The 27,862-nt window shown below is 31.8% G+C and overlaps 1 protein-coding gene across 1 annotated transcript; it reads right to left on the minus strand.

Moving 5' to 3' along the window:
* On the minus strand, nt 1–25,796 carry LOC149532334 (putative ADP-ribosylation factor GTPase-activating protein AGD11). Its single transcript, XM_089804562.1, has 4 exons — nt 25,651–25,796; nt 25,439–25,551; nt 24,019–24,114; nt 1–389 (listed from the first exon to the last, which is right to left on the minus strand). The coding sequence occupies exons 1-4, from the start codon at nt 25,655–25,657 to the stop codon at nt 114–116; spliced, it is 492 nt and encodes a 163-aa protein (XP_089660688.1). The 5' UTR covers nt 25,658–25,796; the 3' UTR covers nt 1–113.
* Nucleotides 25,797–27,862: the final 2,066 nt, after the last annotated feature.

Here is a 27,862-nt window from a genome sequence, read left to right on the forward strand (position 1 = left end):
TTTAAAAAATATATATAATTATTTTATCAAATAAATAAATTTATCTTTAAGAATGTAGATTTAATTCATTCATATGATAAGGTTAAAATATTTATTACAATATCCCATAAGATTTACACATAAATCCATATGAGTTCAATTTTAACTTCTCCACTCTGAGCATTCCCCAACTTGAGATGAAGTTCTTGTTTAATCCTTCCCTTTTCCATGAAAATGCAACTATCACTAGCAAATTCCTTATTTTCAGATAAAGAAAGCTTCTCAAGTTCCTTTTTTCTATTATCTAATTTTCCATGTTGATGCTTCGCAATATTGATGAGAGGATTGATATCCACCTTTATGTTTCCCAATGATTCATCTGATGTGAATGTATCTTCATCCATGACTTCCTGAAAGTAAATACTTGTAATAATAACACATGTACTAAATAATAAAAATTAAAAGACAAAAATATATTAATGCTATAAGATGAAACATATAATTTGAAAGTGTTCCAGACATAAAATTAAGTGAAGATGAAACAAAAATATATATTTTTTCAATTGGAAATATTAATATGAAAAATATAAATATGATATATAGTTATGAATTTATAAAAATAATTTTTAATATTAATTTCTTTGAATAATAAAGTTTATATTATAGTGAAGATAAAAAAATGTCATGTAACACACACACACACACACACACACTTAATGAAATATTACACAGATATATCTTGTAAAAAAAAAAACAATTTTGAATCAAGTAGAAAGGGCTATCTAAAAATAATATATAGCATTGGAATACATAAAATTAAGTTTCAAACTTGTTTAGGAATATATTTTAAAGATTTTTCATGTATCCTATTCATCAAATAAAAATTATACTTGGAAAAAGTAGTAGATATGAATAGTTTATAAGAAATAACACTTACTAAATGTTTTACAATGGGGTTTCAAGAAAAGTGGATTCAACCATGTGGGAAACTCTATCTTTAATCATGCTCAAGTTGGGATACTATTGGGATGGGCAACCTTCCAGAAAGTATCATTGCTCCATCTTTGTGGGAATCACCTAGACTCAATAAGTTCTAAGTGTTGTATTCATTATAATGAGAGAGGGTTTCATATGAACCACTACTCATGAAACATGGATCAATGAGTGATGAAGGGAACTACCCTTAATACCACAAACACACAACACAAATACAAAAATAAATAAAAATTGTAAGATCAAGATATGGGCTTCTTATTATCAGTGTAAATGCAAAATTATAGAATTTTGAAATACAATATGCAAAGCCACCTAGGCACTTTCCTTATAATAATCTACTAGATAGAGCTATGAACTATCACCTAGAGTTTTCCTAGACAACCTACAAGCCTTCCTTAAATAAATAGTTTTACATTTCTTGAGAAGGTTCTAGACATCAAACCCCAACCCTTGAGGCCAATCAACCCTAAAATTACATAAAGAGTCAGCTCAATACAATTATGACATTTATTTTGGAATTGTTTGGGTGTCCCAACTTTGGAAGACCATAAGTTGTGAACCATTGAGTTGATTGGCTATTATAACCCCATTATGGAGTCCTCAACTTATGATCTATAGAGCCTAATTGATGCAAGCTCTAGACACCCTCATTTCAGAGCCCATGAAAAATTTATAAGGCCTTCAAAACTAAGCTCGAAGTTTTTGTACCAAAGTTTATTGCTAAAAATCTACAATAACTTCACAAATGCTTATGTTATGAAAGTAAGTCTCAAGTGGAAGACAAATATAACCAAGATGAACCTCCACCTCTAATATTAGGACATTGTGAGCTTGTATGATTGACTTAGTAAGTATCAAGCCTCCACAAACAACAATTATGCACTAAGACAACTCTTATTCAAGAAACAAAAAAGAAATATTTTTTGGCAATGCTAGATTTCTCTTATATCTAGGATGCTCCTATATCAATTAGTTTGACAAAAAAAAAAATATAGGTGAATCCTAATAGCAATATCACAAAACTAATACAACCTAAATTTGAATAACAAGATATGAAAGAGTTGGATGAAAATATAATAAATAGTTTAAGAAGGTGATGGAACTAGATGAGAACATTTAGAGACATTGTTCGTTGGTGAGAAATATAATTTCTTTAATAAGGTTGTGTGTTTAGATAATTTTATGTGGGAAATAATTCCCTAATGCAAGAGCATCCTAGCTATAAGGACAAGCTTGCATCAGCCAAAAATATTTCTATTTCTAGCTTTCCAATTTCTTGTTTTCAATAAGGGCTATTCTTGTGTAGAGTTACTATTTATGGGACCTTACTAATTTTTGTAAGTTGATATTATGTGCTTAGATTGTTCTAATCTCATATGTGGAGGTTCATCCTTGACATATTAGCCTATTGGATAAGTTTTATTGTCATATCATATGTGTTAGTGTAGCTATTACTAATTCTCAATATGATTTTTTATCTATCCAAACTTTAGGTCCAATTGTGAAGGCCTAAATGGCTCTGAAATGAGGCAAAACCTTTATTAATGAATTCTTATTCTATCAATCACTATAGATTGCCAACTAATAATTGTAGAATGGGGCTATAATTACCCATCGGGTCAATAGTTTTCTAGTTATGGTCTCTAGAAGTGCATACATATGAAAATATAATTTGTAAATTGTCTTAAGTTAATCTTATGTAATAAAGTGTAATGAAATGATATAATATGAGCTTGGTTGGCCTCAAGGGTTAGGGCTTAGTGTCTAGAACCTTCCTAGGTGGTAAGAAGTGCCTATATAAAGAAGGCACATAGGTTGACTAGGATGGTTCTAGGTGATAGCCACAACTATGTCTTGTAACTTATTTTAAGGAAGGGCCCCATGTGGGTTTGTATATTGTAATTTTGTATTTCCACATTTGAATCAATAATAAGAAGCCCATATTTTTTCTCTCAGTTTGTGTTCTTCTCTGATTCTATTTTTTATGGTGGTATTTAAGGGAGCACCCTTCATCAAGTGGTATTAAAGCTAGAGTTCCTAAGTGTGTAAACAGATCACCAACTGGGAGGTACTTTGCACCAAGACTATGGTTTGGGTTGAGCATGTGGCTAGATCATTGATTGTGAGATAGTTTGCACTAGGGTTTCAATAGAAGAGTGAAAATTTCTCCATGACAAGACTATAGTGCAATAGGTATTACACCTGAGGCTTGAGCCCTCTAGAGGCAAATAAAAGCATTGGAAGAATATATGCATAGAGTGATGAATCTCACCATAAGAGATGGGAGTAAGGATGAAAGAGAAGGAGAATGATAGATTGATCATGGAGAAGAGGAAATTTTGAACCCAAAAGAAAAAAAAAAATTTTAGGGCCAATTCTAGACTTGGAAAAAGAATAAATTAAAGGTTCCCACATTTTCAAGAAATTTTAACTTAGATGAATTGATTGATTGGATCAATGAATTAGAAGAATATGTTGAATATAAGGAGATTGAAGATCTAGATAGGGTCAAATTTATGAAGACAAAATAAAGGGTCACACAAAGATTTGGTGGCAGGATATTCAATTGGTGTGAAATAAGAGAGGGAAAGAAAAAATAACTAGATGATATCAGATGAAAGATAAACTAAAGTGGCAATTCATTCTCATGGATTATAAGCTGGATCTACTATAAAGAATGCAAGGATTAAAGCAAGCAAGAAGATCTATTCAAGTGTATACCAAAGAGTTATATTGAGTTTTCATTAGAACTATCCATTTAGAAGTTGATAAGAAGAAAGTTTCCCATTATCTTAATGGGTTAAGTCCAAAAATTTAGGAGGAATTGAGTCTAGTTTGAATTACAACTATTGAGGAGGCATATTAGTTTTCCCTAAGAGTAGAGAAAAGTTGAACAAGAAGCTTGATACACAAGAATAGTGGAAGAGGTCTCAATGGAAGATCTAGTGGACAGTCTTATGGAGGCTAAAATGATGATTAGAAGAAAAAGGATGATGTCAATAGTAGGAGTTGGAAATAATTCCAATTTTTTCCATGATCAAAATAATAGTGATTAGAGAGGAAGAGGAAGAGGGAAAGGATGTGGAAGAGGAGGTTTGTATGGAAAATGTTTTCACTTGTCATGTCCCCTAATTAGAGTAATATAAGTAAATTATTTCTTAATGTTATAATATATTAAAAGAAATATTGATATATTATTAATGGTATAATGTATTATTAAAGAATAAATAATAATATATTATGGATATAATCATACGTTACTAAGGTAACATTAAAGATCAAATCATTATTAATAAATAAAATAATAATAATAATAATGTCATTATCATACAGTATGATATTACATTATAATTATAATGTGATAATAGTATTAAAATATAATAAATAAAAGATTGATAATATTAGTAAGGTAATCAAGATTCATGGATATCAATTGTACACATGATAAAAACAATAATGTTATAATTACATTATAAATGGATAAGATGATAATATATCTAACTATTATCACATTCAAATATAAACATTATTAATAACTAATAAATTGATTAATAAATTAATCAATATAATGTTAATAATTAATATAAAATATAATTAGAATTTATAATAATTATTATTAAATAAACAATAATAATAATACCTTAGAATACTATTTGTATAATGAAAGAAAGTAATCTAATTTGGAAGCCATGGTAGACTAACTTCACAAGTATATCCATGGCAAAATATCAAAAGGGTGCAAGTCTATGATCAATAAGGGGTGTAATTATTCCTTATGGCTCTTTGGGCCAAATTTTAGATATAAAAGGAAACCATATTTATGATCAGAAGGAGAAGGGGGATGCTAGATTACGGATAATGATTATGATATGGAAAAGATACAATCTATTGAAGTTGATATTCATTAACCAAAGAGATGTGGGTGTTAAAATGAAGAGATGTGATTGCTAAATGAAGAGTCACCAAGTTCCTCTTGGTGACATATAATAGGAAGCTCAAACATCAATAAGAAAAAAGGGACAACAAACATAAACCAGAAGAATAACCAACAAAATGACAATCAAAAATCTCAGCCATAGTGGATACAATCAACATTGTTATTAACCTTAAGGCTAATGGAAACATTGTCACTGATGTCCAAATGCATGAACAAAACTACAAGTGTTCATCTGTCAAAGGTATAATTATGGGGTTGATTGATATCAAGGATAAGTAGGCATTACTTGACATTCAAGTCATGACCAAATAAGTATTTAAGGATCTATTATGATTGACCTTGAAGGAGAGATTAATCCACAAAATATTTGCAATGAAAGAATTATGTTGAGAAGCTGATAATATCACACGAATATGATCTAAAACTCTAGGATATAAAGCAAACAGACATCGTGCAAAGAGTCATTAACATCATCAAACGATATTACCATATTTTTCAAATGAGAGAGCCATACAATTTGGAGTATAATGAACAATGTTCATGATAGTGAACAATAATGGGGACCTTTGAATATATAGTTAGTAATAGATAGTTCAATCAGTAGTTTGCAATAAACAAGGATCTTCAAATGTTAGCAAAGAACAACATTACTAATCATGAATCAACACTGATATCCAAACTGAATGATATAAATACTCCTTGGTTAATCCAAAAATATATGCAATAGTCAAAATGCCCAGATATGGCATCAAGATAAGATGTAATAAAGAAACTATCGATGATGTGCATTCTCACTTCAAATTGTATGAGATATAAAGGATAGTGTGCTTCCAATGCTACAGGGTCAGTTCCATTTACATAAGAAAATTTGAGCGGCACTAAACAAGTCAATAAAGAGTTTGTGCTGAACAAATTTGATTGATAACCTAGAGAGGCTTTTTTTTTCACATAGTATGCTTGTAACTTGAAGGAGCCAAACATTAGGAAAAATATGGAAAAGGATACAAATAAAGGTAAATGTTGTAAATAAATGAATGACCAAAAAGGGTCATTACATCACTATTGAGAAGAAGGGCATAAAGAATTTGAATGTTCCCAGTGCCATAGAAGGACTAAAAGAAGAATAGAAGGCTAGGCTAGAGTTGTACATGTTGATGAAGATGCCAAATGATCACATTCTAAAGATTCTAAAAGAGGAGAAGTTAGAGTTAACAGAAGAATCTTGCTAAGTGGTAAGAATGAACCTCATCAAAGGAGGAGTTTGTTTGATACAAGGTTCACATGTGAAGATAACTAATGTGATGCAATCATTGATGGGGGAAATACTAAAAATCTAGTGTTACAAGAGATGGTTAAAAAGTTAAATCTCAAGAGGTAGAAACACCCATGTCCATACTGTATTTGCTAGGTGTAAGATGACCATAAGGTCATGGTCAATGAATAGTGCCAAGTGAAGATTATGATTGAAAGCTACTAGGATGAGGTGCTTTTTGATATCATACCTATGGACATATGTCATATGTTTATAGGTAGGGTATGATAGTTTGATAGACATTATGTATATGATGGGCATGCAAGTACCTACATGCTAACAAAGGATGGAGTGAAACATAAGCTGAAGACATTGAAAGATATAGATGAAAAGGTATGTAGTGCTTCCAGTGTATGTTTTTCTAATGGACATAAGTTCCTAGAGGGTATGAGGCATGAGCATATGTGTTTCTCTATAGTTCCAAAATATGTTGAAGAAGAAGTAAAAAAGGTACCTACAGAAGTTACAAATTTGTTGCAAGAGTTTCCATATATTGTCTTAGATAATGTCCCTAATGGAATTCCACTTGTGTGGAAGATTAGTCACTAGATGGACTTGATTCTAGAAGCTGATTTTTTGAACAAGGTAGATCACATAATAATACTAGAATAGAATGAAGAGTTGAACATACAAGTTCATTAGTTATTGCAAAAGGGATTGATTCAAGAGAGTTTGAGTCCATTTTTTGTACCAAAAGTAATAGCACCTAATAAGAATGGAGAATGGAGGATGTGTATAGATTCTCAATCTATCAATAAGATCATAAAAAAGTATAGATTTCTATTGTCATGGATGGATGATATTATGGTATGTTTAAGTGGAATTGGATATTTTACCAATATTAAACATTTTATATTTGAAAAAATATTATGAAGGAGGTGACGATGAAGTTGTTGAAGCATAGTAGAGTATTCTAGTATTTACTTTAATTACAAAGGAGATAGAGGAGATATTAGACAGTTGTGTGGGAAGAAGCACAAGGAACAAAAAATATAAAGAGTATATGATCAAATGGAAAGGGAGGCCAGTGGAGGATTCATCATGGCTACCATAGGAGGAAGTTATCTAGCTTGGTTTTTGTCTTACTACCTAAGACATGATAGATTCACTTCTCAAATTACCCTAGCTATTTGATATAGGAGCATCCTTGGTGTAAGGGCAATCTTGTATCACCCAAAAATATTTCTATTTCCTATTTTCTAGTTTTGTGTTTTCAATAAGGGATATTCATGTGCACAATTTCTATTTGAGGGAGCTTTCTAATTTTAGTAAGTTGATATTATGTGCTTAGATTATTCTAATCTCATATCTAGAGGTTCATCTTTGACATATCAACCTGTTGGATGAGTTTCATTATCATATAATATGTATTAGTGTAGTTATTATAGATTTTGGTATGAATTTTGGTCATCCAAAATTTAGGTCCAATGATGAAGGATGAAATAGCTCCAAAATGAGGCAAAACCTCAATTGTGTTAGTGTAAATAATTATTTTTTACACTTTACTTAATTTTACTTAGGAAAAATGCACAATTTTATTATTTCTTAGGTTAGACACCTAGGAGTATGCATACTCATATGATTTGTCTTGTTGAAAACATAGGAGTAAGCAACTTTATTTTAGCACATGGTGTCTACAACATAATTTTATGTGACAAACGTTTGTATACATATCCTCTCATCATCACACTAACTCTTATGCTCAATGGAGGATAATCCACTCTTGGTGAACATGTACTTGATTGTGAGGCATATCATATTGCTAACTCTTGGACATTCTAGAAGCATTCTAGAGGCCTTTATATACAAACACTCCTAGTGTATAGTTTGTATATTGATTGAATTTCATATTATTATTCTGATCATACTCTATTGGTCTATATTGTGCGAGTTGTTGAGCTTCTTGGTCTAGGGTGATTTTTCCCTAAGGCAAATTCTTACATGGCATAGGAGCTACACTAAATTCTTACATGGTATCAGAGCTATACCAAATTCTTAGGTGGTATCAAAGCTTAGGGGACTTCTAATTTACTATTTACAAACTCCTCTTGGAGTTAAAATTAGGTACAAAGCACTATAGCTCAGATATACAAAAAATTTGAAGTTTTATCAAAGCATTACAATGTAAAAAAAGGACCTAATTATAAAAGTGATATTTTTGTCCACACAAGCCTATAATCTAATTGCAAATCTAGAAAGTAGACAAAAAATTATTCACTTTCAAAAAAATGGAACCTGATTTAGATTCCAGACGAGCCCGTATGAAGCAATTGAAGTAGCAAAATGCAAGATTAGATAGGTATAGTCACCAAAAACTACAATTTTTGACAAATCCATGCACCAAAACTAGAAAATAATAGCACCACTAAAATTTTTAGGAAATTCTAGCCAAAAAAATAAATAAAATTGCACTTGATTTGGAGCCTGGATGATTGAGATATGGCCTCCCAAAGTTGGACTGTCAAATCAAAATTGAATGTGGAGAGGGGTCTGATCAACAAACTGCGAGGTTAAATTTGATATCTAAATGACCATCATGATATTTTAATTGGGTCTGGTGGTGATGGTCAAATGACTATCAAATTTAATGACATGATTAGCTGATGTTAGCAAAACATTCCTCCTTGGGTGATGTGGCAGTGATGTCATTAGTGATGTTAGCTATACAAAATGTACAAAAGGCTGACATGGTAGGCTAAGATATCTACTTACTCATCAAACTACATGGCAAGTATGACTAGCTTATGTGGTAGTGCCACATGTCAAAAATCTGACATGTCACCTCCAGAATATTGAATTGTCACTGTAGTGACATGTACAATGGTACATGTGGAGCGATGAGCTATCCATTGTATGATTTTCTAACTAGGAGCTCTGACAAGCATCATGTGGTACCAAATGGTACTAATGGGGCTTTCATGGTGTTGTTGTGTGGTGTGATGGGCCTTTCATGCTATTGCAACATGTTGTGATGGGTCTTTCATGTTGTTTCCATGTGGCAGGGATTTCATGGTGAACTATTGTTGGTAGAGGGTGTATCAGCTAGTGGTGGTTAAGGCTATTGGAGGATGAAACATAGCAAGATGCATTGAAAATATTGTCAATGCTAGTGAAGGTGACAGTTAGTGGAAAAAAATGGCAGAGATGGTAAGTGGGATTAGTCCCACATTCGTAGTGTAAGAGATGCTGTGGGTTTTTAAAAGCCTAAACGTGTAAGGATGAAACCTAAATGTGAGCCACCAGATGTTGTGAGGAAATGTTGTTGGCTAGAATATTTGATGTCATCAGGATCTATGGGCTATTTGTTGGTGAATTAAATAGAATATTATAGATTCTTAGAGAATACTTTGCCAAATATCCTGCAGGGGTCAGGATTTGACCACCTAGTTCCTAATTTTTAAAATCTCTGTAGGCCTAACAGGCCATTTTTTTTCCAAAAACACAAAATTCTAAAATTCTAAAAATTGCAAAATAAATAAATTTAGATCTAAAAAAATAAATACATAGATCTAAAAAATGATCATACCAAATTTGCAAAGACTACCACAAAGACTAACTTAGGAGCTTCCTATAAGAAAATCACTTTTGATGATTATGCTTAGCTATTAGAGGATGAACAAACTAAGTTAACAATAATGAGGATTCTCAAGTCTTCAAAGTCTAAGGAATTGGTGGCTAATAATGAGGTTTATCAAAATTCAGTTGGTCAAAGTTCGAACAAAGGAAAGGACAAAAAGAAGAAGTGGAAGAATAAAAAATAATAGGATATAGAAAAGACAACACCAACATCAAATCAACAAGGTAGGTCTTCTCCTAATACAAAAAAAAAGGGGGACACTATCGAGGAGAAGAAAAAGTGTGCCCATTGTAAGAAGATGGGTCATGATGAAGATTAGTGTTATCACAAGTAGATTGATGAGTTGAAGAACATCATGAAGAAACACAACATTCCATTACCTAATGCTTATAAGGAGAAATGATCTTCATCTTTAGATTCTAAGGGCAAAGGGCATGCTTTACTCACCAACACTGTTAGTCAGGGAGAATGGATCATTGATTCAGGTGCCACACATCATATGGGTGCGTCAAAGAGACTTTTCTTCCATGACACATTCAAAGGTACCAAACATATTTGTAGGAGTTGATACTAAGGTGGAAGTTGAAGGTAAAGGTGAATTTGAGATGGACAATGGAGTGTTCAAGGATGTTCTATATGTTCCTAATCTTACCTCCAACCTTCTTTCATTCTACCAAATGACTCACTATGGAGATGGAAATAAGGTTGAATTTCTTCATGATTTAGTGGTACTGAAATGCATCAAGGATGAATCTATGATTGCAATAGGTGAAGCCAATTATGGTTCAAGGCTTTACACTTTCTCTTCCTTTGTGCCAAAATCAAATGCACAAGCCTTGTTATTACATTCAAATGTAGAAAGAAAATTGTGGCATGAGAGATTTGGACATCTAAACTATAGATATCATTAGCAGCTTAGTAGCAAGAAAATAGTTAATGGTCTACCTCAAGTCCAATTTTTAGAAGGTGTTTTGTTCAGGTTGTTCACTTGGAAGCCATCCAAAAAAATTGTATGAAAAGAGGAAGTCTTGGAGAGCACAATGTGTTCTTGAATTGGCTCATAGTGATGTGATGGGCCCATTTCTAGTGCCATAATTTGGCAAGTCTCGCTATGTACTCACCTTCATAGATGACTACTCTCACTTTATTTGGGTTTTCATCATGGCTCATAAGAGTTAAGTGTTTCAAAAATTTCTCAGCTTCAAGGCTCAAGTGGAAAACCAGTCAAAAAAAGCTATCGAAGTTCTTTGAACAAATAATATGGGGGAGTATGTAAACTCAAGACTAATATACTTTTGCATTCAAGAGGGAATTGACCTTCAACATTTAATACCTTATATGCCATAGAAAGTTGGTGTTCCTAAAAGGAAAAATAGAACACTCAAAGAGATGACCACTTGCATGCTACAAAACAAGTCTCTTGATCAAGTCTTTTGGGCTGAGATACACTAAGACCTTTGTAGCTTTAGACTTGTTCAAGGTATAACTACTTCCTTGGTATTGAGATACATTAGTCTTCATCAAGTATTACATTATCACAACCCAAGTATGCTCTTGATCTTCTTGCTCATTTTTGCATGAGTGATTACAATTCTGCACTTACTCCCTTTCTTTCAGGTGTTGAGTTATAAACAAAGTGTTCCACTCCACTTGTTGATGTGACTTTGTATAGATAGTTGGTTGGAAGCCTCATCTACTTGACACATACATGCCATGAAATCTCATTTGTAGTTGGCATGGTTTCTCACTTCATGTAAGATCCACATAAACTTCATTAGAAGGCATCCAAATGAATCTTGCACTATATCTAGGGTACACATACACATGGGATACACTATGCAGCTAGTACAAGACTTTAGTTAGTGGGATATATAGACTTGGACTATGCAGGGGACCTTGATTCTTACCAATCTACTTTAGAATATATGTTTCATCTTGGTTCCAACCCCATTTGGCTGCAGAGTAAAATCATTGCTTTCTCATCAACTAAGGTTGAGTATTGAGGAGTTGTGATTGCAACAAAAAAAGCTATTTGGTTGCAAAAAATTCTAAAGGAGTTTGGTTTCAATATACCTAAACCCATAGTCATCCATTTTGATAACCATAGTGCTATTGAAATCTCAAAACATCCAATGCAACATCAGCACACCAAACATATTGGGGTTCATATGCACTACATCAGAGAGTCGATTCATGAGCAAGTCATCACATTGCAGTATTTTCCTACTAAGTAGCAAGTAGTCAACATCTTCACCAAGCCCTTCATGGAGGTCAAGTATATTCATTTGTGAGATCTCTTGGGGGTGTAGGATTTTTCACCAAGGTGTGTTCACATGATCCTTCTCTTCTATATCATACATATCTCTCTTTTTGGAGGAAGGTTTTTCCCATGAGGTTTTCCCTCTCTCTGCATTTGTAGAGATATTTCATTGCATTTGTACTTGGGTACCAAACATGGCCTAGTAGCTAGGACCCATTATGCATTTCATCATAGCTTTTGTGAGCTTAAGTGCATTCCCCTAAGTTGCACTTAAGGGGGGGTGTTAGTGTAAATAATTATTATTTACACTTTACTTAAGTTTACTTAGGATAAATGCATTATTTTATTATTTATTAGGTTAGATACCTAGAAGTATGCATACTCATATGAGTTTTCTTATTGACAACATAGGAGTAAGAAACTCTATTTTAGCACATGGTGTTAACAACACTGGAGTTTGCATAATCAACTGAGTTGTCATGTTGACAAAACAGTTGTTCACACTCTTAATTAAGCATATAGTGTCTACAACATAATTCTACATGACACACCTTTGTAGGCTTATCCTCTCATCATTGCACTAACTCTTGTGCTCAATGGAGGATAATCCACTCTTGGTGGACACGTGCTTGGTTGTGAGGCTTATCATATTGCTAATTCCTAGACATTCTAGAAGCATTCTAGAGGCTTTTATATATAGGTGCTCCTAGTGTACTTGTACATCAATTGAATTTAATATTCTTATTTGATCATACTATATTGGTATATATTGTGCGAGTTGTTGAGCTTCTTGATATTGGGTGATTTTTCCCTAAGGAAAATTATTACAAGTTGATGGATGCATACATGATCAACCACTATAGATTACTAGTCAAGGATTTCAAAATGAGGTATAATAGTCCATCAAGTTAATGGTTTGCTAGTTATGTTCTTTAGAAGTGGACCCATCCAAAAATATAATTTGTGAATTGCCTTGATTTGATCTTATGTAATAAAGTGTAATAAAATGAGATAATTCTTACAAGTTGATGGATGCATACGTGATCAACCACTGTAGATTTCTAGTTAAGGTTTTCAAAATGAGGTATAATAGTCCATAAAGTTAACGGTTTGCTAGTTATGTTCTCTAGAAGTGGACCCATCCAAAAATATAATTTGTGAATTGCCTTGATTTGATCTTATGTAATAAAGTGTAATAAAATGAGATAATTCTTACAAGTTGATGGATGCATACACAATCAACCACTGTAGATTACTAGTCAAGGATTTCAAAATGAGGTATAATAGTCCATCAAGTTAATGGCTTTCTAGTTATGACCCATCCAAAAATATAATTTGTGAATTGCCTTGATTTGATCTTATGTAATAAAGTATAATAAAATGAGATAATATGAGTTCTCTCAGCCTCAAGGATTAGGGCTTAGTGTCTAGACCTTCTTCAGTGGTAAGAAGTACCTATGTAGAGAAGGCTCATAGGTTTTATAGGGAAGTTTTGGGTGATAGTCATAGCTTTGTCTTGCATACTATTGTAAGGAAGGTGCCCATGTAGGTTTGCATATTGTAAGTCTATAATTTTGCATTTGTGGCAATAATAAGAAGGCCATTTTTCATTTTTTCAATTTTTGTTATCCTCTAGTTCTATTTTTTGTGGTGGTATTAAGGGGAGCACCCTTCATCTTCCCCAAATTTAATTATATTAGGAGGCTTTTGACAAAACAAACACTCTTTATAGTGATATGACAGATTTTTACTAAATCACCTTTTCATAATAGGTATTTTTGTATCAATATAAGAAAGATGAGATCAACTAAATTAACTTACATAGAATCCAAGTTTAACACATATACCAATTGGATTAATATATCACATGAGTGATGATAAAGAAAACTTTAAAATCATTGGTCAAAAAAAATAAATACATGTTCTCCACATGGATTTCTAGGATTAGAATGAATTATTTTACACCTGAGCAAAAAATTGACCACTTCATTTGGTGTTGATTTTATATGGGATTTTGATTGAAAGACTTCTTATAACTAGATATGCTCATTTTAAATGTCTATTTTGTCACAAAATGAAGTCTTCCAAAATCCTTTTATTGATTGCACTTGCACTCATTTAATTCATAGAAGTGGATCCATAATCTCTTCTCTACTTTTATTTGAGTACTTTTCTTTTGAAAATTTGTTAAATATGGGGATGTAACTCATAGAATATTACATTACTAAAATTTAAAATCATTTTGAGATTCTATTTTTTTATCTTGGAAAAGACATAAATAGTTTTACTTTTATTTTATTTTTAAAGTATCATTTCTTTTTTAATTAAAAATTTCATCTACTTACCTCTTTATTTATAGATCTAAGCATATGAAAGAAGATGATGGTAGCGTTAGCATGAAGAATGATGGTATTCCTTTGGGGGAGTATCCTAAGCATTGGAGAGATTGTTTATGATTGATATATTGTATTCATGACTATGTTTTTCATTGATTTCAATATAATATTGTTTCTATAAAGACTATCAGAATAACAAATAGAGAGTAAGGTCATACAAACTATGTATTGATGATAAGGTCAAGCACAATTGAGGAAGTGTTCTATATTGTGTCCCGATTCTATGAACAAAGAACTTATAGAGAGTCGAAGGCATGAGGAAGATATTCATAAATTATAGTGGATAGTGTATATATAGAGTATCTATTAAGTGATTTTTGATGTTTGGATTATATCTCTTAACAGGGATAGAATCTTGATGTGAAAATTTGGATAGTGATAGTAAACAACCTAATGGTGATTCAACAAATGTGCAAGTTTAGATGTCACACATGTAAAAATATGTGAAGACTATGAGCTGAAAGTGTTATATAATTGTAAAATAATTGTTTATCTTAAAGAGGTCCTACTATAATTAATTAGAAAAGCCTCAAGGCCAACTTAATGATTTATTTTGAGGATATGGTATAAAGGATGGTTATTTTCCTTATTGTGAAGTGTGTGATAGATAAGTGCAAGTGCAAATTGAGCAAGTGGTATGTGAGTTTGGTGAATGAGTGTAAGTGATCCAAGGGATTATTTGGATGCAAATTTGGTGATCTGGTATTGAGATTAGAAGAGGATTGGTCAAGCTAAGAGGATAGAGGATTTAAAGTTATTCATTTCTATTATTGTACAAGGAATAATATAGAGACCAATTGGACAATGAGTTTGATGATCTTTCCCTTGAATTTGTTTGGACAATGGGTCCTTTTGCCTTCGAAAAATCCTTAAAGGGTTGGTACAACTCCTAATAGGGTTGGAATCTCCTAATAGGAATTCAAAGTCTCCTAACAGGGACTAATATGTACTAAATTTATTTTATTGGCTCTTAACAAAGTCCATCTTCTCACAAGGAACATTTATATTAGTACTTCATTTTGTGAGTACCATCCCCACTGGAGTTATTTTGTTGGACTTTACTTTCTAACAATTGGTATCAGAGCATTAGGTCCTTGAATAAAACTATTAACAACATAAGGAGATCAATGGAAGGTCACTTCAGAAAAGAAAGACCACAGTCTGATGGAGTTAGTTTTCATATTTAGAAGATGGAGTTCCTTGGTGATATATCAAAATTATGTATAGAATAGAAGATTGAGTTTCCAAATCCATAATATTTTTATTTCATACAAAAGATTAAACACCCTAATGCAAGCACAACTACTAAAGGAGAAAATAAGATCAAAGAAGGAATTATTCTACTTATGAAAAAAGAGTTAGAAGGTATGAAATTTTTTCATTTGTTGGACATGTAAAGATGTTGGTCAATTTTTATCTTAGTGTCCTAAGAGAGGAAGGAATATAAAGGATTCACTTTCTAACAATGATGAAGAATTTAAAGCAAGTATGGAAAGATTCTTGAATGACAGTGATAAATAATTTTATTTGGTTGAGGAAGAGGAAGTAATAGAAGAGATAGCTTTAATAAATTTTGTTGATCCAAAGGCTTGTAACACTTTTGTTAATAACCTAGAGAAGAAGTAAGACTTGTAACAATAACTCCTACATAGAACAAGAATTGGACAAAGAATCATCCTGAGAATCAGATTATTGGAAGCAAAGACAAAGGAGTTATGACAAGAAACAAAGTACATGGGGAATTATTTTTTATTTGTCAAGTTGAACTAAAAAGTGTAGATGAGGCATGCAATGTTAATCATTGGATTCACACAATGAAGGAAGAACTAGATCATATTATGAAGAATGAGACATGGGAATTAGTTCCTAGACAAAAAGACAAGAATGTTATAGGAACTAAATGTGTATTCAAAAATAAGAGAAATGAATAAGGTGAACCTGGAAGGAATAAAGAAAGACTAGTATGAAAAGGATATTCATATCAAGAAGGCATAGAATATGAGAAAAAAATTTCCCTTGTTGCAAAAATTGAAGCACTAAGAATATTCTTGGCCTATGCAACAAGAAGTTTAAAGTGTATCAAATGGATGTAAAGTCATTGTTTCTAAATGGAGAGCTTGAAGAAGAAGTCTACATTGAGAAAAATAAAGAATTTCCTTTGATAGAAGAAAAGGATATAACATGTAGATTGAAAAAAGCATTGTATAGTCTAAAGAAAGCACCTAGAACTTTTTATGCAAGATTGGACAAATATTTAGAAAAGTTAGGATTTGATAAAGGTACAGTAGATAGTAACTTATATTTGAAAGAAATTGATAATGAGTTGTTTATCATTTTAGTATTTGTTAATGACATAATATTTGGAGACAATGATGAAGCAAGTGATAAATTTGTTGATAAAATAAAGAATGAGTTTGAGATGAGTATGATTGGTGAGATGAAGTTTTTCTTGGGTTCACAAATTGTACAGAATAATGATGGTATTTTCTTTTAACAAGCTAAGTAATTGAAAGACTTTTTGAAAAGGTTTGGTTTGGAAAATTGAAATCCTATTGGTATTGTTGACCTTATGGTCAAATAATTTGTCAGTTAGGGACTAAACACTTAATTAGCTTGATTGTCTACATATCTACTAAGCTCTAAAGTTTCTACCAAGATTCTCATATAGCTAGTAGTGTATACTGAGTGATACAGAGTCTATTGAGCTTCACAATCTATTGAGCTTATTAGTGAAAACCATGGAGAAAGTAGTGTGAACCAAGCTCTATAGTATTAATTGAGCTTATCAGTATATATCGAGTTAGCAGTGTTAATGAAGTAGAATGAAGGTAGTGTTGACCAACCTATAGTGTCAATCAATCCTTTTAGCATCTACCAACTTCTTTAGTATTCACCAAGTTACCAAGTGCAAACTAAGTTTGAACTACTCTAGAGTGATCAATATGGACCATGCACCAATGTCAAATGAATGCTAGAGCTTTCCCAGTTAACAATGTTGTTGATTGTCATAATATCACCTGAGTGGTCTTCTAAACCTAAGTTATAGTAGTAAGTCAACTTAGTGAAGATTATTGTATTTGGTGTTGTAGCTAACTCCAGAAGGTAATTTATTGGATTGGTATATATGTGATACATCTTATCATATCCAAAGCATAAAAGTATAAAAATTAAGAAGAAGCATGAGTGAAAATTAGAAGAAAGGTACAAGTAGTATAAGGAAAAGTAGAGTCTTATATATCATAGCATAGTGATCATTGTATTTCAAAGGAATCTCATTCAGAAAACTGAGTTGTAGATTAGAGATCAGCCATTGATTCATCCTAATAGGTGCATCAATAAAATCCTCTAACAAGCTGAACCTAACAGTCCTTTCCAAATCTCCTAACTGAGTGCATACTTCATTGTATGTTGTAAATCCTTTCACAAGGTGGACGTAATAGTCCTTATTGCTTCTAATAGGGAAGATCACCATAAGTGATCAATTGTAAGCTTTAACAAGATAACTTTATACTATTGTAATAAAGCTTGTGGGTACCATCCCCACCCTAATTTTAATTTCTATTTGGAATTTTTTTGTGTTACCAAGTGTTGTGTCAAGTGTTATGAATGTTTTATTTATTTCAGTCTTTCATGCATGCAATTAGACTACATTATATTGTGAAGGTTTAATTGGTGAATTCAAGCATAAGTTTTATTGGTTCTTGATTCAACCCCCTCCTCCCCCAGTCACCTAGTCTATACTACATTTCCAACAATTGGTATCAAAGCTTTTGGTTCTCACATAAAAAATTTAGCAACTTGAGAAAAGATTAGAGGCAATGGAAGTATATAGAATGGAGAAAGCTATTGAGAATAAAAAGTTGGATCTAAAATTAGCCATGGAACAATTCGAGAAAATGAAGGAACAACTCTCCCAATCCTTGAAAAGAAGAAAAGACCTAGCAACACAGATGAATGAAAATTTCTACATTGATGAAAGAATTGAAGAAATTTGCGATGATAGAAATTTAGATGAAGATGATGTAGCAATCAAAGATCTACTTGAAAAGAATCTTACTCTTCATGAAGAAGTCATAAAATTGAGAAGAGAACAAGAAATTCAATCAATCAAAATGTGTGAAGATATGGAATAAAAGGAAAAAACCAAAGAAGAGAAAATATTGCTAATCTAAAAGATATAAGAAAAGGACAATGAAATTCATAAACTATCTCTTTAGCAAGTAGACCTGATTGACCAAATCAATGATGCAAATCAAGAGCTTATCAACTTGAGGATAAAGAATGAAGGATTACAGAATGACCTCATTGTAGAGAAGTAAACCAATGAGACGAAAATGAAATCCCAAGAAACCATAAATCAATTGGACAAGAAAACTCAATTTAGACACAAAGGTAAAGAAGGATTAGGCTATAAAGATGAAGATGAATCATCTCAATAAGGAGCTCAAAAAAACAAAAGGCCTACTTTTAATCATTGCAAAAAAATAGGGCATACATCAAAAAAGTCTTGGAGAAATGGAAAATAAAATTTTACTATAAAATGTTATAGTTGTAACAAACCAAGACATAGAGCAAGTGAATACATAGAGAAACCTAAGTTTGAAGGAAAGTGTTTCAATTGCAATAAATAAGGACATAAATCTTTAGAATGCAAGACCAAGAAATGGAATTTACCTAAAAAAATTATGAAATCTATTTTTCATTGGGATTAAAACATATGGTGCAGATATCACTATTATGGTGAGCATGGTCATATTGGAGCCAATTGCACAAAACATCACATGAGGAAGAGAGACCCTACAAAGAGATTTTTTGTATGTACAAAACTTAGACATCTAGATAAAAACTATATGAATTGTGTTAAAGTTGAAGATGAGAAGAAAGAAAAGGCTAACAAAAATGAGGAAGAAATGGGTAAAGAAATCTCCAAAGAATACATATCAAAGTCCTAAAAATATTGACACCCAAGTCAATGAGTTGGTAACTCAGACATTTCAAGCTAGTTAGACATGGAGATCAGTGGAACTATGATTCAAAAGAAACATCTCATATTAGTTCCATTCAACAAGTAGGAAGATCCATATCCGTATTTTAGATGTACTAGGATCACTAGGTTAAGATGATAGTTGAAGTGATGTCTTAGACCTTACCTAGAAAGTTTGGGTCACAAAGCTTACTGAGAAAACTCAGGTTGCATAACATAACTGAGTTTGGGTGCAGTAATGAGTTGGAGACTCTACAAAATTTAGAGACTTAACCAAGCTTGAGCTTACTAAGTTGAAGGTATCTTTTGAGTGTTGAAGACTTAGCTAAGTTGGAAAACCTGTCACTGAGCTAACTATTTTACGATGCATTAATGGAGATTTAAAGATAGAATTTTGTTGAAAGGAAGAAATCAAAGGTTACTATTTCACCAAGAATTTTTAGAGAAAAGAGCAAAGAGTATCTTTGAGCTTCTTATGAATTCAGAGAAGATTTTTCAAAGTTTATTCCTACATTTGAAGCATCATTGAGTGTAATGGCATCTTCTAGTAGAAAAGTGAAGAAAGGTCTAGAAATGTTGGTCTAAGGAATTGATTGTAAAGCCCCAACATTTGAATTGAGTCCAACAGTTGTAGAAGAACTTGACCTAGTTGGAGATCAATCTCAAATCCCTCCTAAATCATGATATACATTTATTTTATCATTTTTCAATCTAGGAATTAGGAACCCTGGAGCTAAACTAGGCACATGAAGAACTATGTGTGAATAAAAGTTTAAAACTAGAGCACAAACATTTGGAAGCAAAGGCTTCAACCCATATCCTACACATGTCGAGGGAATTTCAAGGAAAATGGATTAGGTCTATTCTTAGTCAAGTCCACGATATGCACCTATGGCTTGATCAAGCAATTCAGATGACAAAGAAGACGATTCATATAATTATAGGGTTACCTATGCCCAAAAAGGTGAAAACTAACAAAACCCTAGGTTAGGTCAAACTTGCAAAGAAAACTCTTGTAGAATATGAAGTTAAATTGAGTCACTAATATGGAAATAAAATTTGGGATACATGTTATTTTTCACAAAATCTATAGTTCAAGCATATTGAACAATGTCCCTTGTGAAGCTATAGCATACAAAGTGGTAAAAAAAAACCTATCTTTCAACCTTTCCAAGTTGCAACTCAATTAACATAGAAAAAAAATTGGAGAGCATTTGGTCATCAAAGAAAAATCCTTGTAAGTTTGAATCACTCTTAACCTAGCTATTCTTTTATGTTCAAAGGCTTTTTCCCTTCCAAAGGCACTGTGGCATGGAAGAAGGATATACCTATTATATATCAGATAAATGAGTTCATAGTTGACACGACAGAAAATTTTAAGAGCATCATGGATGCATATTCTGAGACATTCAAGGAGAGAATATAGAGTAGATTCAGAATCCCAAAATATTTAGTTGATGACTATGAAAAATACATTTATTTTCTTGTGGACTATGACAAGGTCCATATATAGGTAGTAAGGCCAAGGATATCATGGGTGAAACCTCTTGAATATGAGGTGAATATTGATGATACAAGAGACATAATTGAATCTCTTGTCAATGAGCTAGTGGACCCCAAGGCACCATTCTTTGGTACTTATGAAGAAGTTAAGCCCAAGATTTCTTTGTAAATCAAGCTTCCTCAAGCCATGAAGAGAGGAAGAAAACACGTAGAGAAGATTCTGAAAGAGAACAAGAAATCTAGTTCCCCTCTCCTACTAACAAAAGGCAAGGAAGATGATGTTGAAGAAGAGGAAAGAGAAGAAGAACCTAAAGAAGAAGAGCCTCCTAAGAAAAAGGGGAAGGTTATAATCACAAGGGCTAAAAATTTCTCCCTTGCAATATTCACAAGAAGACCTACAAAATATAGGAAAAAGCTCAAGTTGCATCATGATGATGATGATGAAGAAGAAGATGAAGAGCAGCAAGTTACTAAGAATATATCTATTAAGTATCATGTTTTGATAGAAAAAATTGCAGAGAAAGAGATCATATTAGATTACATGAATAAAAAAGACCAGATTGTAGCTATCTTTATGAATCCATTAGCTAAAGATACATTTGAGAATTGCGAGGTATGCTTGGGGTTGTGCCCCTATCTACTTATGAATAAACAATGCATCAATCCAATGGTATAAATTACTATTGTTTATCCATAATTAATATTGATGTTTCTTTAATGGGGAAGTATCTAAGATGAGAATAGTCATCAAGAACTCTTGGTAATTGCTATAGAATAGTGTCTTTGGGCACTTAATCTTGTTGAAGAATTTGAGAAGATGATTAACATATTAAAGCCTTTGTCATTGATGTCAATGGGGAAGAAGTATCCATGAAAAAATTCCTATAGCACAATAGGGGAGAGAAAGTACATATTAACATCTTCTAGTGGTATGTGGGAGATGCATGTGCGAGGGAGAATTGTTCATGTATTTATTGATGTCAATAGGGAGAAAATTTGAGTTATATCAATAGGAGAGAAGTGTGAACAATTAATGTCGATCCTAAGATTGAAAAAGAACTGAAAGAGCAATGTTCCTATGAGTTTCAGATTTGATTGATGAAGAGGTTTTGAAAAGAAGAGAACAACATGTATCATTAAAGTTTGATTAAGTATTCTTGGAACCTAGATGTTTTTAATCTATGTTTCTATCAATGCCAAAGAGGGAGACTATTAGCATGAATTCTGATGGTATTCCTTAATTTGGGGGAGTATGCTAAGCATTGGAGGGACTATTTATAATTGACATATTGTATTCATGATTATGTTTTTCATTGATGTAAACATAGTATTATTTTTGTAAACACTGGTAGAGTAGAAAACAAGGAACAAGGTTAAACAAACTATGTATTGATGATAAGGTCAAGCACAATTGAGGAAGTGTTCTATAAATTGTGTCTTGATTCTATGGAAAAGAGCATGTAGAGAGAGTCAAAGACATGAGGAAGATATTCATAAATTACAGTGGATGGTGTACATATAGAGTATATGTTAAGTGATTTCTAATGTTTGGATTATATCTCTTAATAGGGATAGAATCTTGATGTGCAAATTTGGACAGTGATAACTTAGACAACCTGATGGTGACATCAGCAATACACAAGATCATATGTCATGCATGTGAAAAGATATAAAGACTATGAGCCAATAGTGTTTTATAATATTAAAATAATTATTTACCTTAAAAAGGTCCTATTATAAGTAATTAGGAAAGCCTCAGGGCTAACTCAAGAAATTTTTTTGAGGATATAGTATAAAGGAAAATTATTTTCCTTGTTGTGAAGTGTGTGATAGATAAGTGCAAGTGTGAATTGTGCAAGTGATATGAAAATTTGGTGAATGCATGTAAGCGATCCAAGGGATTATTTGGATATAAAGTTGGTGATTTGTTATTGAGATCAAAAGAGGATTAATCTAGTCAAGAGGATAGAGGAGTTCAAGTTATTCATTTCTAATATTCAACAAGGAATAATAGAGAGGCCGGTTTGACAATGAGTTCAGTGGTCTTTTCCATAAAGATGCTTGGATAGTGGGTCCTTCTACCTTCTACAACTCCTAATAGGGTTGGAAATTCCTAATAGGTATCCAAAGTATCCTAATAGGGACTAATATGTATTGAATGTATTTCATTGGCTCCTAAAAGAGTCGATCCTCTTACAAGGAACATTTATATTAGTACATCATTTTGTGGGTACCATCCCCATCGGGGTTTTTCCTCTGACCAAGGGTTTCCCTAGTTAACATATCTAGTGTTATTGTGTATGAGACTGTATCTTCTTTTTCTCTTTGTTGACAATACATCAATATAATTATATTTTATCCTCCCATCCTATTTTTGAATCTTGACTCACTTAAGAAAATATTCTATATTCACTTAGAGAAAGATTCCACATTGATAGATCTAGGATTATTATTTTCTCCCCCAATTCTAGGCTAAAAAGTACTCATGTTACTTGCTCATACATCTCAAGATAGTTGGAAACTCCATAATCCTCCTCCTAATGAGTCATCTTCTCCTAGGTGGTAACTTAATAGGATAACTAACTTGTCTTCATAGAATTGTAACCAATGTTTAGTAAGAGATTAATTTCATTATTTTATATCCTCTAATTTTAATTGTTTCTCACTTACATATGTTGATGAACCACACATGTACCTATTATTATTATTTTTTCTAAACCTTTTATCATGTTTTTAAGAATAAGCATCATTCAATTTTTTCAAATAGACTTAATCTTAAATCCCATCAATTAGAATTTTTTGATACTCTCCTTTATAGTATGTAAAACAATAATCAATCATATCAAAATTTGGATTTTATTTTTTTATATGTTCTCAAGGTTATGAATCTATCTACATATCTTTAACAATATGATAAAAAAATTGTAAAACTATAAACAAATGAAAGGAAAACAATTATATGAGGTTTAGAAGTAAATCTTGTTTGGATAATTATTTTACTGATAAAAATCAAAACACATAAACATTTAACTTATCTACTATTACTAGGAAAGTCAATGTTTGAGATATCATACCACTTCAAGTTTTGGAGTTGAAGACGGAACACCAATTGTTAGTTCATCATTCCAAACCGGATCAAGAGACCTCTTTATTGTATTTGTTTTCACCATCTACAACAAAAAGACTATTCAAGCTCTTAATACAAAATATTTACTAGCATGGTTATTCTAAATGTATTCCTAAATAAAATATATAAGAAAAAATATGAGTTATTAATTGATAGAATATTTCATATAAAAAATGAAAATTAATATATAATCTATAAATTAGAATATTGAAAAGTTAAATATATATTTTTGAATCGAGCATCGCCTTTTCTATAAAATCTTGAGGTGCTTTTTTGAATTAGCTCATTTTGATATAGTTTCAGAAAATGATGGGAACATTTTGTTTAAATGAGCTATTTTTGTCGATTTAATTTGTAAATATTGACAAATAACTTTCTGTAAATATGTATATAAGCGATGTTTCCAGGTTTTCTTGCTGGTTCTTTCCTGGTTGAGCTTTTTAGAACCAGTTTATTATTTTTATATATATTTAGTGGCTTGTCCACTTTTGCCAAAAATAAAATAAAATTAATTACCTTAGTTTTTAATTTAGTACTTTATATTAGTTGATTGGATATAATTTTTGGCTTAGATTGTGTGTGATGGACGAATGGGCACACAATCAAACTCATAAATTATCTCTAATTAAACATTTCTTATACATATGAAGAAAGGGATTCTAATTTATGATTTTTAAAAAGACATTATAATCAATATACACATTTATATAAAGCTAGATCCTTCACATGAATAATATCTACATTCAACAGAATTATGATTTTCTCCTAAAATGTAACAAATAATAATTTCTGTATAAAAAATATTCAAAGCTACAAATATGATTATATTATGTGAAAAACTATACGTGTCCTTTTAGTGGTATTTTCTTTGTACTATATATAGTATTTACAATTTAATTCTATTTCCTTATTCTCTATAACAAAGATCTTTATAGACAAGCATCTATATGAATCCTAGCTTGCAACTATGCAATTCAGAAATCTATTATCTTTTGTTATCATTTGCTACATCTCTACCAATTGTGACTAACTATGTAATTCACATATCGATTCTCTTTTTCATCATTGACAACAAAAATGGTTAGAAACACACATTCTTATGAGTTCTAAAGATAAGTTATGAAAGATGAAGCTGAACCCACAATCACATAGACACAACCTTGTAACTGCAATGACTCAATAGAAGGTTTGAGCCTTGACGGTCACAACCACCAACAACACTTACTAACAATAACAATAACCTTCAATACAAATGAAAAATCACAACACTAGAAAATCCTTACGACCAATATAAACAAATATTTAATAAAAATTTATATTTGTTTTAACAAAAAGAAAAAGGAAGCAATATAGAGGAAGTAACTTACTTGATTGCCAAGCCTAATGATAACATAAGGATCACTGCTGATGAAATCCCTCTTCAACAGATTCTTACCTTCTATTACACGCACTCGTAACAGTCCAATGTAATTCTCCATTTCTATACAACACGGTTCTTTTCTTTTTCAGATAACAAACTATATACACAGACAGATATGTAAATCATTTAAATAAATACTGAGTGATTCTTCTCTCTGACCTGCCATGGAATAGAGAGCCTGTAGTTTTGGACGTGGATGGCTGCAGGAATGTATTAAGCACTGCAATATTTATTTCTATCACTTGTTGCAACTATAAACATATATAAACATTCAGATAAATCAATTAATCGTACTTCTTGGCTTCTATTGAAAATGTTATGCCGAGGAAAGAATAGTAAAGTAAAAGCATGCAGCGTACATGTAACGCAACATAAATATATTCCCTACCTTTCCGCCATAAGAAGCGTCCATTTTCTCTATTCTGTGTCTTGAAATTTCTTCAAATTCCTATTCTCTACGTCGGTTGACGGTGACAAAAATGCCTTCAAATCCAGCCCTAACTTGGAGAATTTAAAAGCAATGATTCCATCTACTTTTTGTTTAAAATTACATTTCCGGGGACCATAAACAGCACAAATATCTACAAAGATCAATTCAACAATGTCATGACTATCAACTAGGTATATGAGCTCTCCTTAGTGGGGTTTGTCATGATCAGATATTTTTCATTCCGATGTGAAAATTATATATTCATTTTTTAATGTTTTGGGGATCATTTTCATTGGAACACTTTTATTGGTAATATGTTGTGTAATATATTTCTATTTTAAAAATGGTCATCATATCATATCATCTCAAGAAATTGTGTCATTATATCATTTCAGCCTTTTATCTCGGCTTCTATTTTGAAAATTTATTTTGAGTCTTAGATTATTTTTTACCGTTCTAATGTAGATACATAGATACAAAATTAACTCTTGTCATTATATCACATGTAAATATTGCTAGGATAAGGTGATAAAGAACCTTCGAATCTAAGTCATTTTCATGTATCTTTATAATTATGTTTACAATTTAATTGAAAGGAGAAAGTGCTAATAAAAATCAGTACTCATAAATTTTTGGTATCTCGTGCATAATATTCCACTACTGTGGACAAAACAAAGACAATAGAATTTCAACTATAGATTAAATAAATAAAAAGGATGCACATAAGGAATAAACACAAATTTGAAAGAAAATGTGATTGGTTATGCAATTGAACAAAGTAAATGATGCTAATATGTTTGATAGGTCTTAGTGTTGAGTAGACAAAATGAGGGTGTGGACAATATAGATAGAGCAATTTGGAAGAAAACATAATTCATACAAGAAACATAGCAAGTAATTCTCATTAGTGTGATGCATATTTGAATTCATCTATTGTAAATTAGAAAAACTTGTTGAGATTGGAAGCAATGTTGGAGATTGTTGGCACTTAGATCTAGATTGCTTAGATGGCAGACCTATTGTCTTGATGACACATTTTTTCATTGTTGTCAACATATATTTTGCTGTTGCAAACATATTTAGATTGTGTATGTTGTAAGTTATTGACCAGTTCTGTGTGAACAATAATTAGCAATCCTGAGAATGTGAGCATGATTAATTTCTCTTGCAGGATGAGTGTGCGCACTATATCTATTGTTGCAGTACTTTATGTGGTGTTTTGGATGAGTTGTAATTAATTTTGTGACAACTGGTAGAAGGCCAGTGGCCAAGAAATTATGCTAGAGGCAATTACAATATTTTGTATGTAACTTGATGGTAATATGGACAAAATATTTGCAAGCATAAAAAATGTTAGAAGACTCTATATTGCACACATGTTCAGATTTTTTGATCATTTGGCTAATGTTGGAATGGTCTTTGGGGTGTAACATGCAATATGTTATATTGACAACTAACTAGATGGTGTAGCATGTTGATCTATTGGCAAGAGTCGCCTAGAGGTTCTAGCATGTAGATTAATATTTGTAATAATTGTATAATTGCTTAAGAAGGCATGTTGTCCTATTTATTTAATTATGTATTAGAAAAGTCCTTAAAAACTAACCTAATTGCTTGTTTGTAATTTGTATAAAGTAAAATTATTTCCTTCAATTTTAATGTGTGGAAAGGTTGGATGCATGATATGATTGTGAGCCTTGATGCTAGAATATCAAAGAAGAAATAAAAAATTGTCAAATTCTTTGAGAAGAGGTGTGATTAGAATCTATCATTCATAGTGGATTGTTGACATAACTATCTTGAACCCTAAAGACTAATCGGTAGACATACTTGTTGACTCAACTATCAAAGGTGTTGTCATTAATGTCAAGGGTACACAAAGGAACCAAGACAGATAGCGAGAAATGACTAATAAAGCACATTGATGTGCAACTCTAGTTC

The sequence above is a fragment of the Cupressus sempervirens genome, chromosome 10 (genome assembly GCF_028749045.1).
Source record: "Cupressus sempervirens isolate cs-2001-9-10 chromosome 10, ASM2874904v1, whole genome shotgun sequence".
NCBI classification, from domain to species: Eukaryota; Viridiplantae; Streptophyta; class Pinopsida; order Cupressales; family Cupressaceae; genus Cupressus; species Cupressus sempervirens.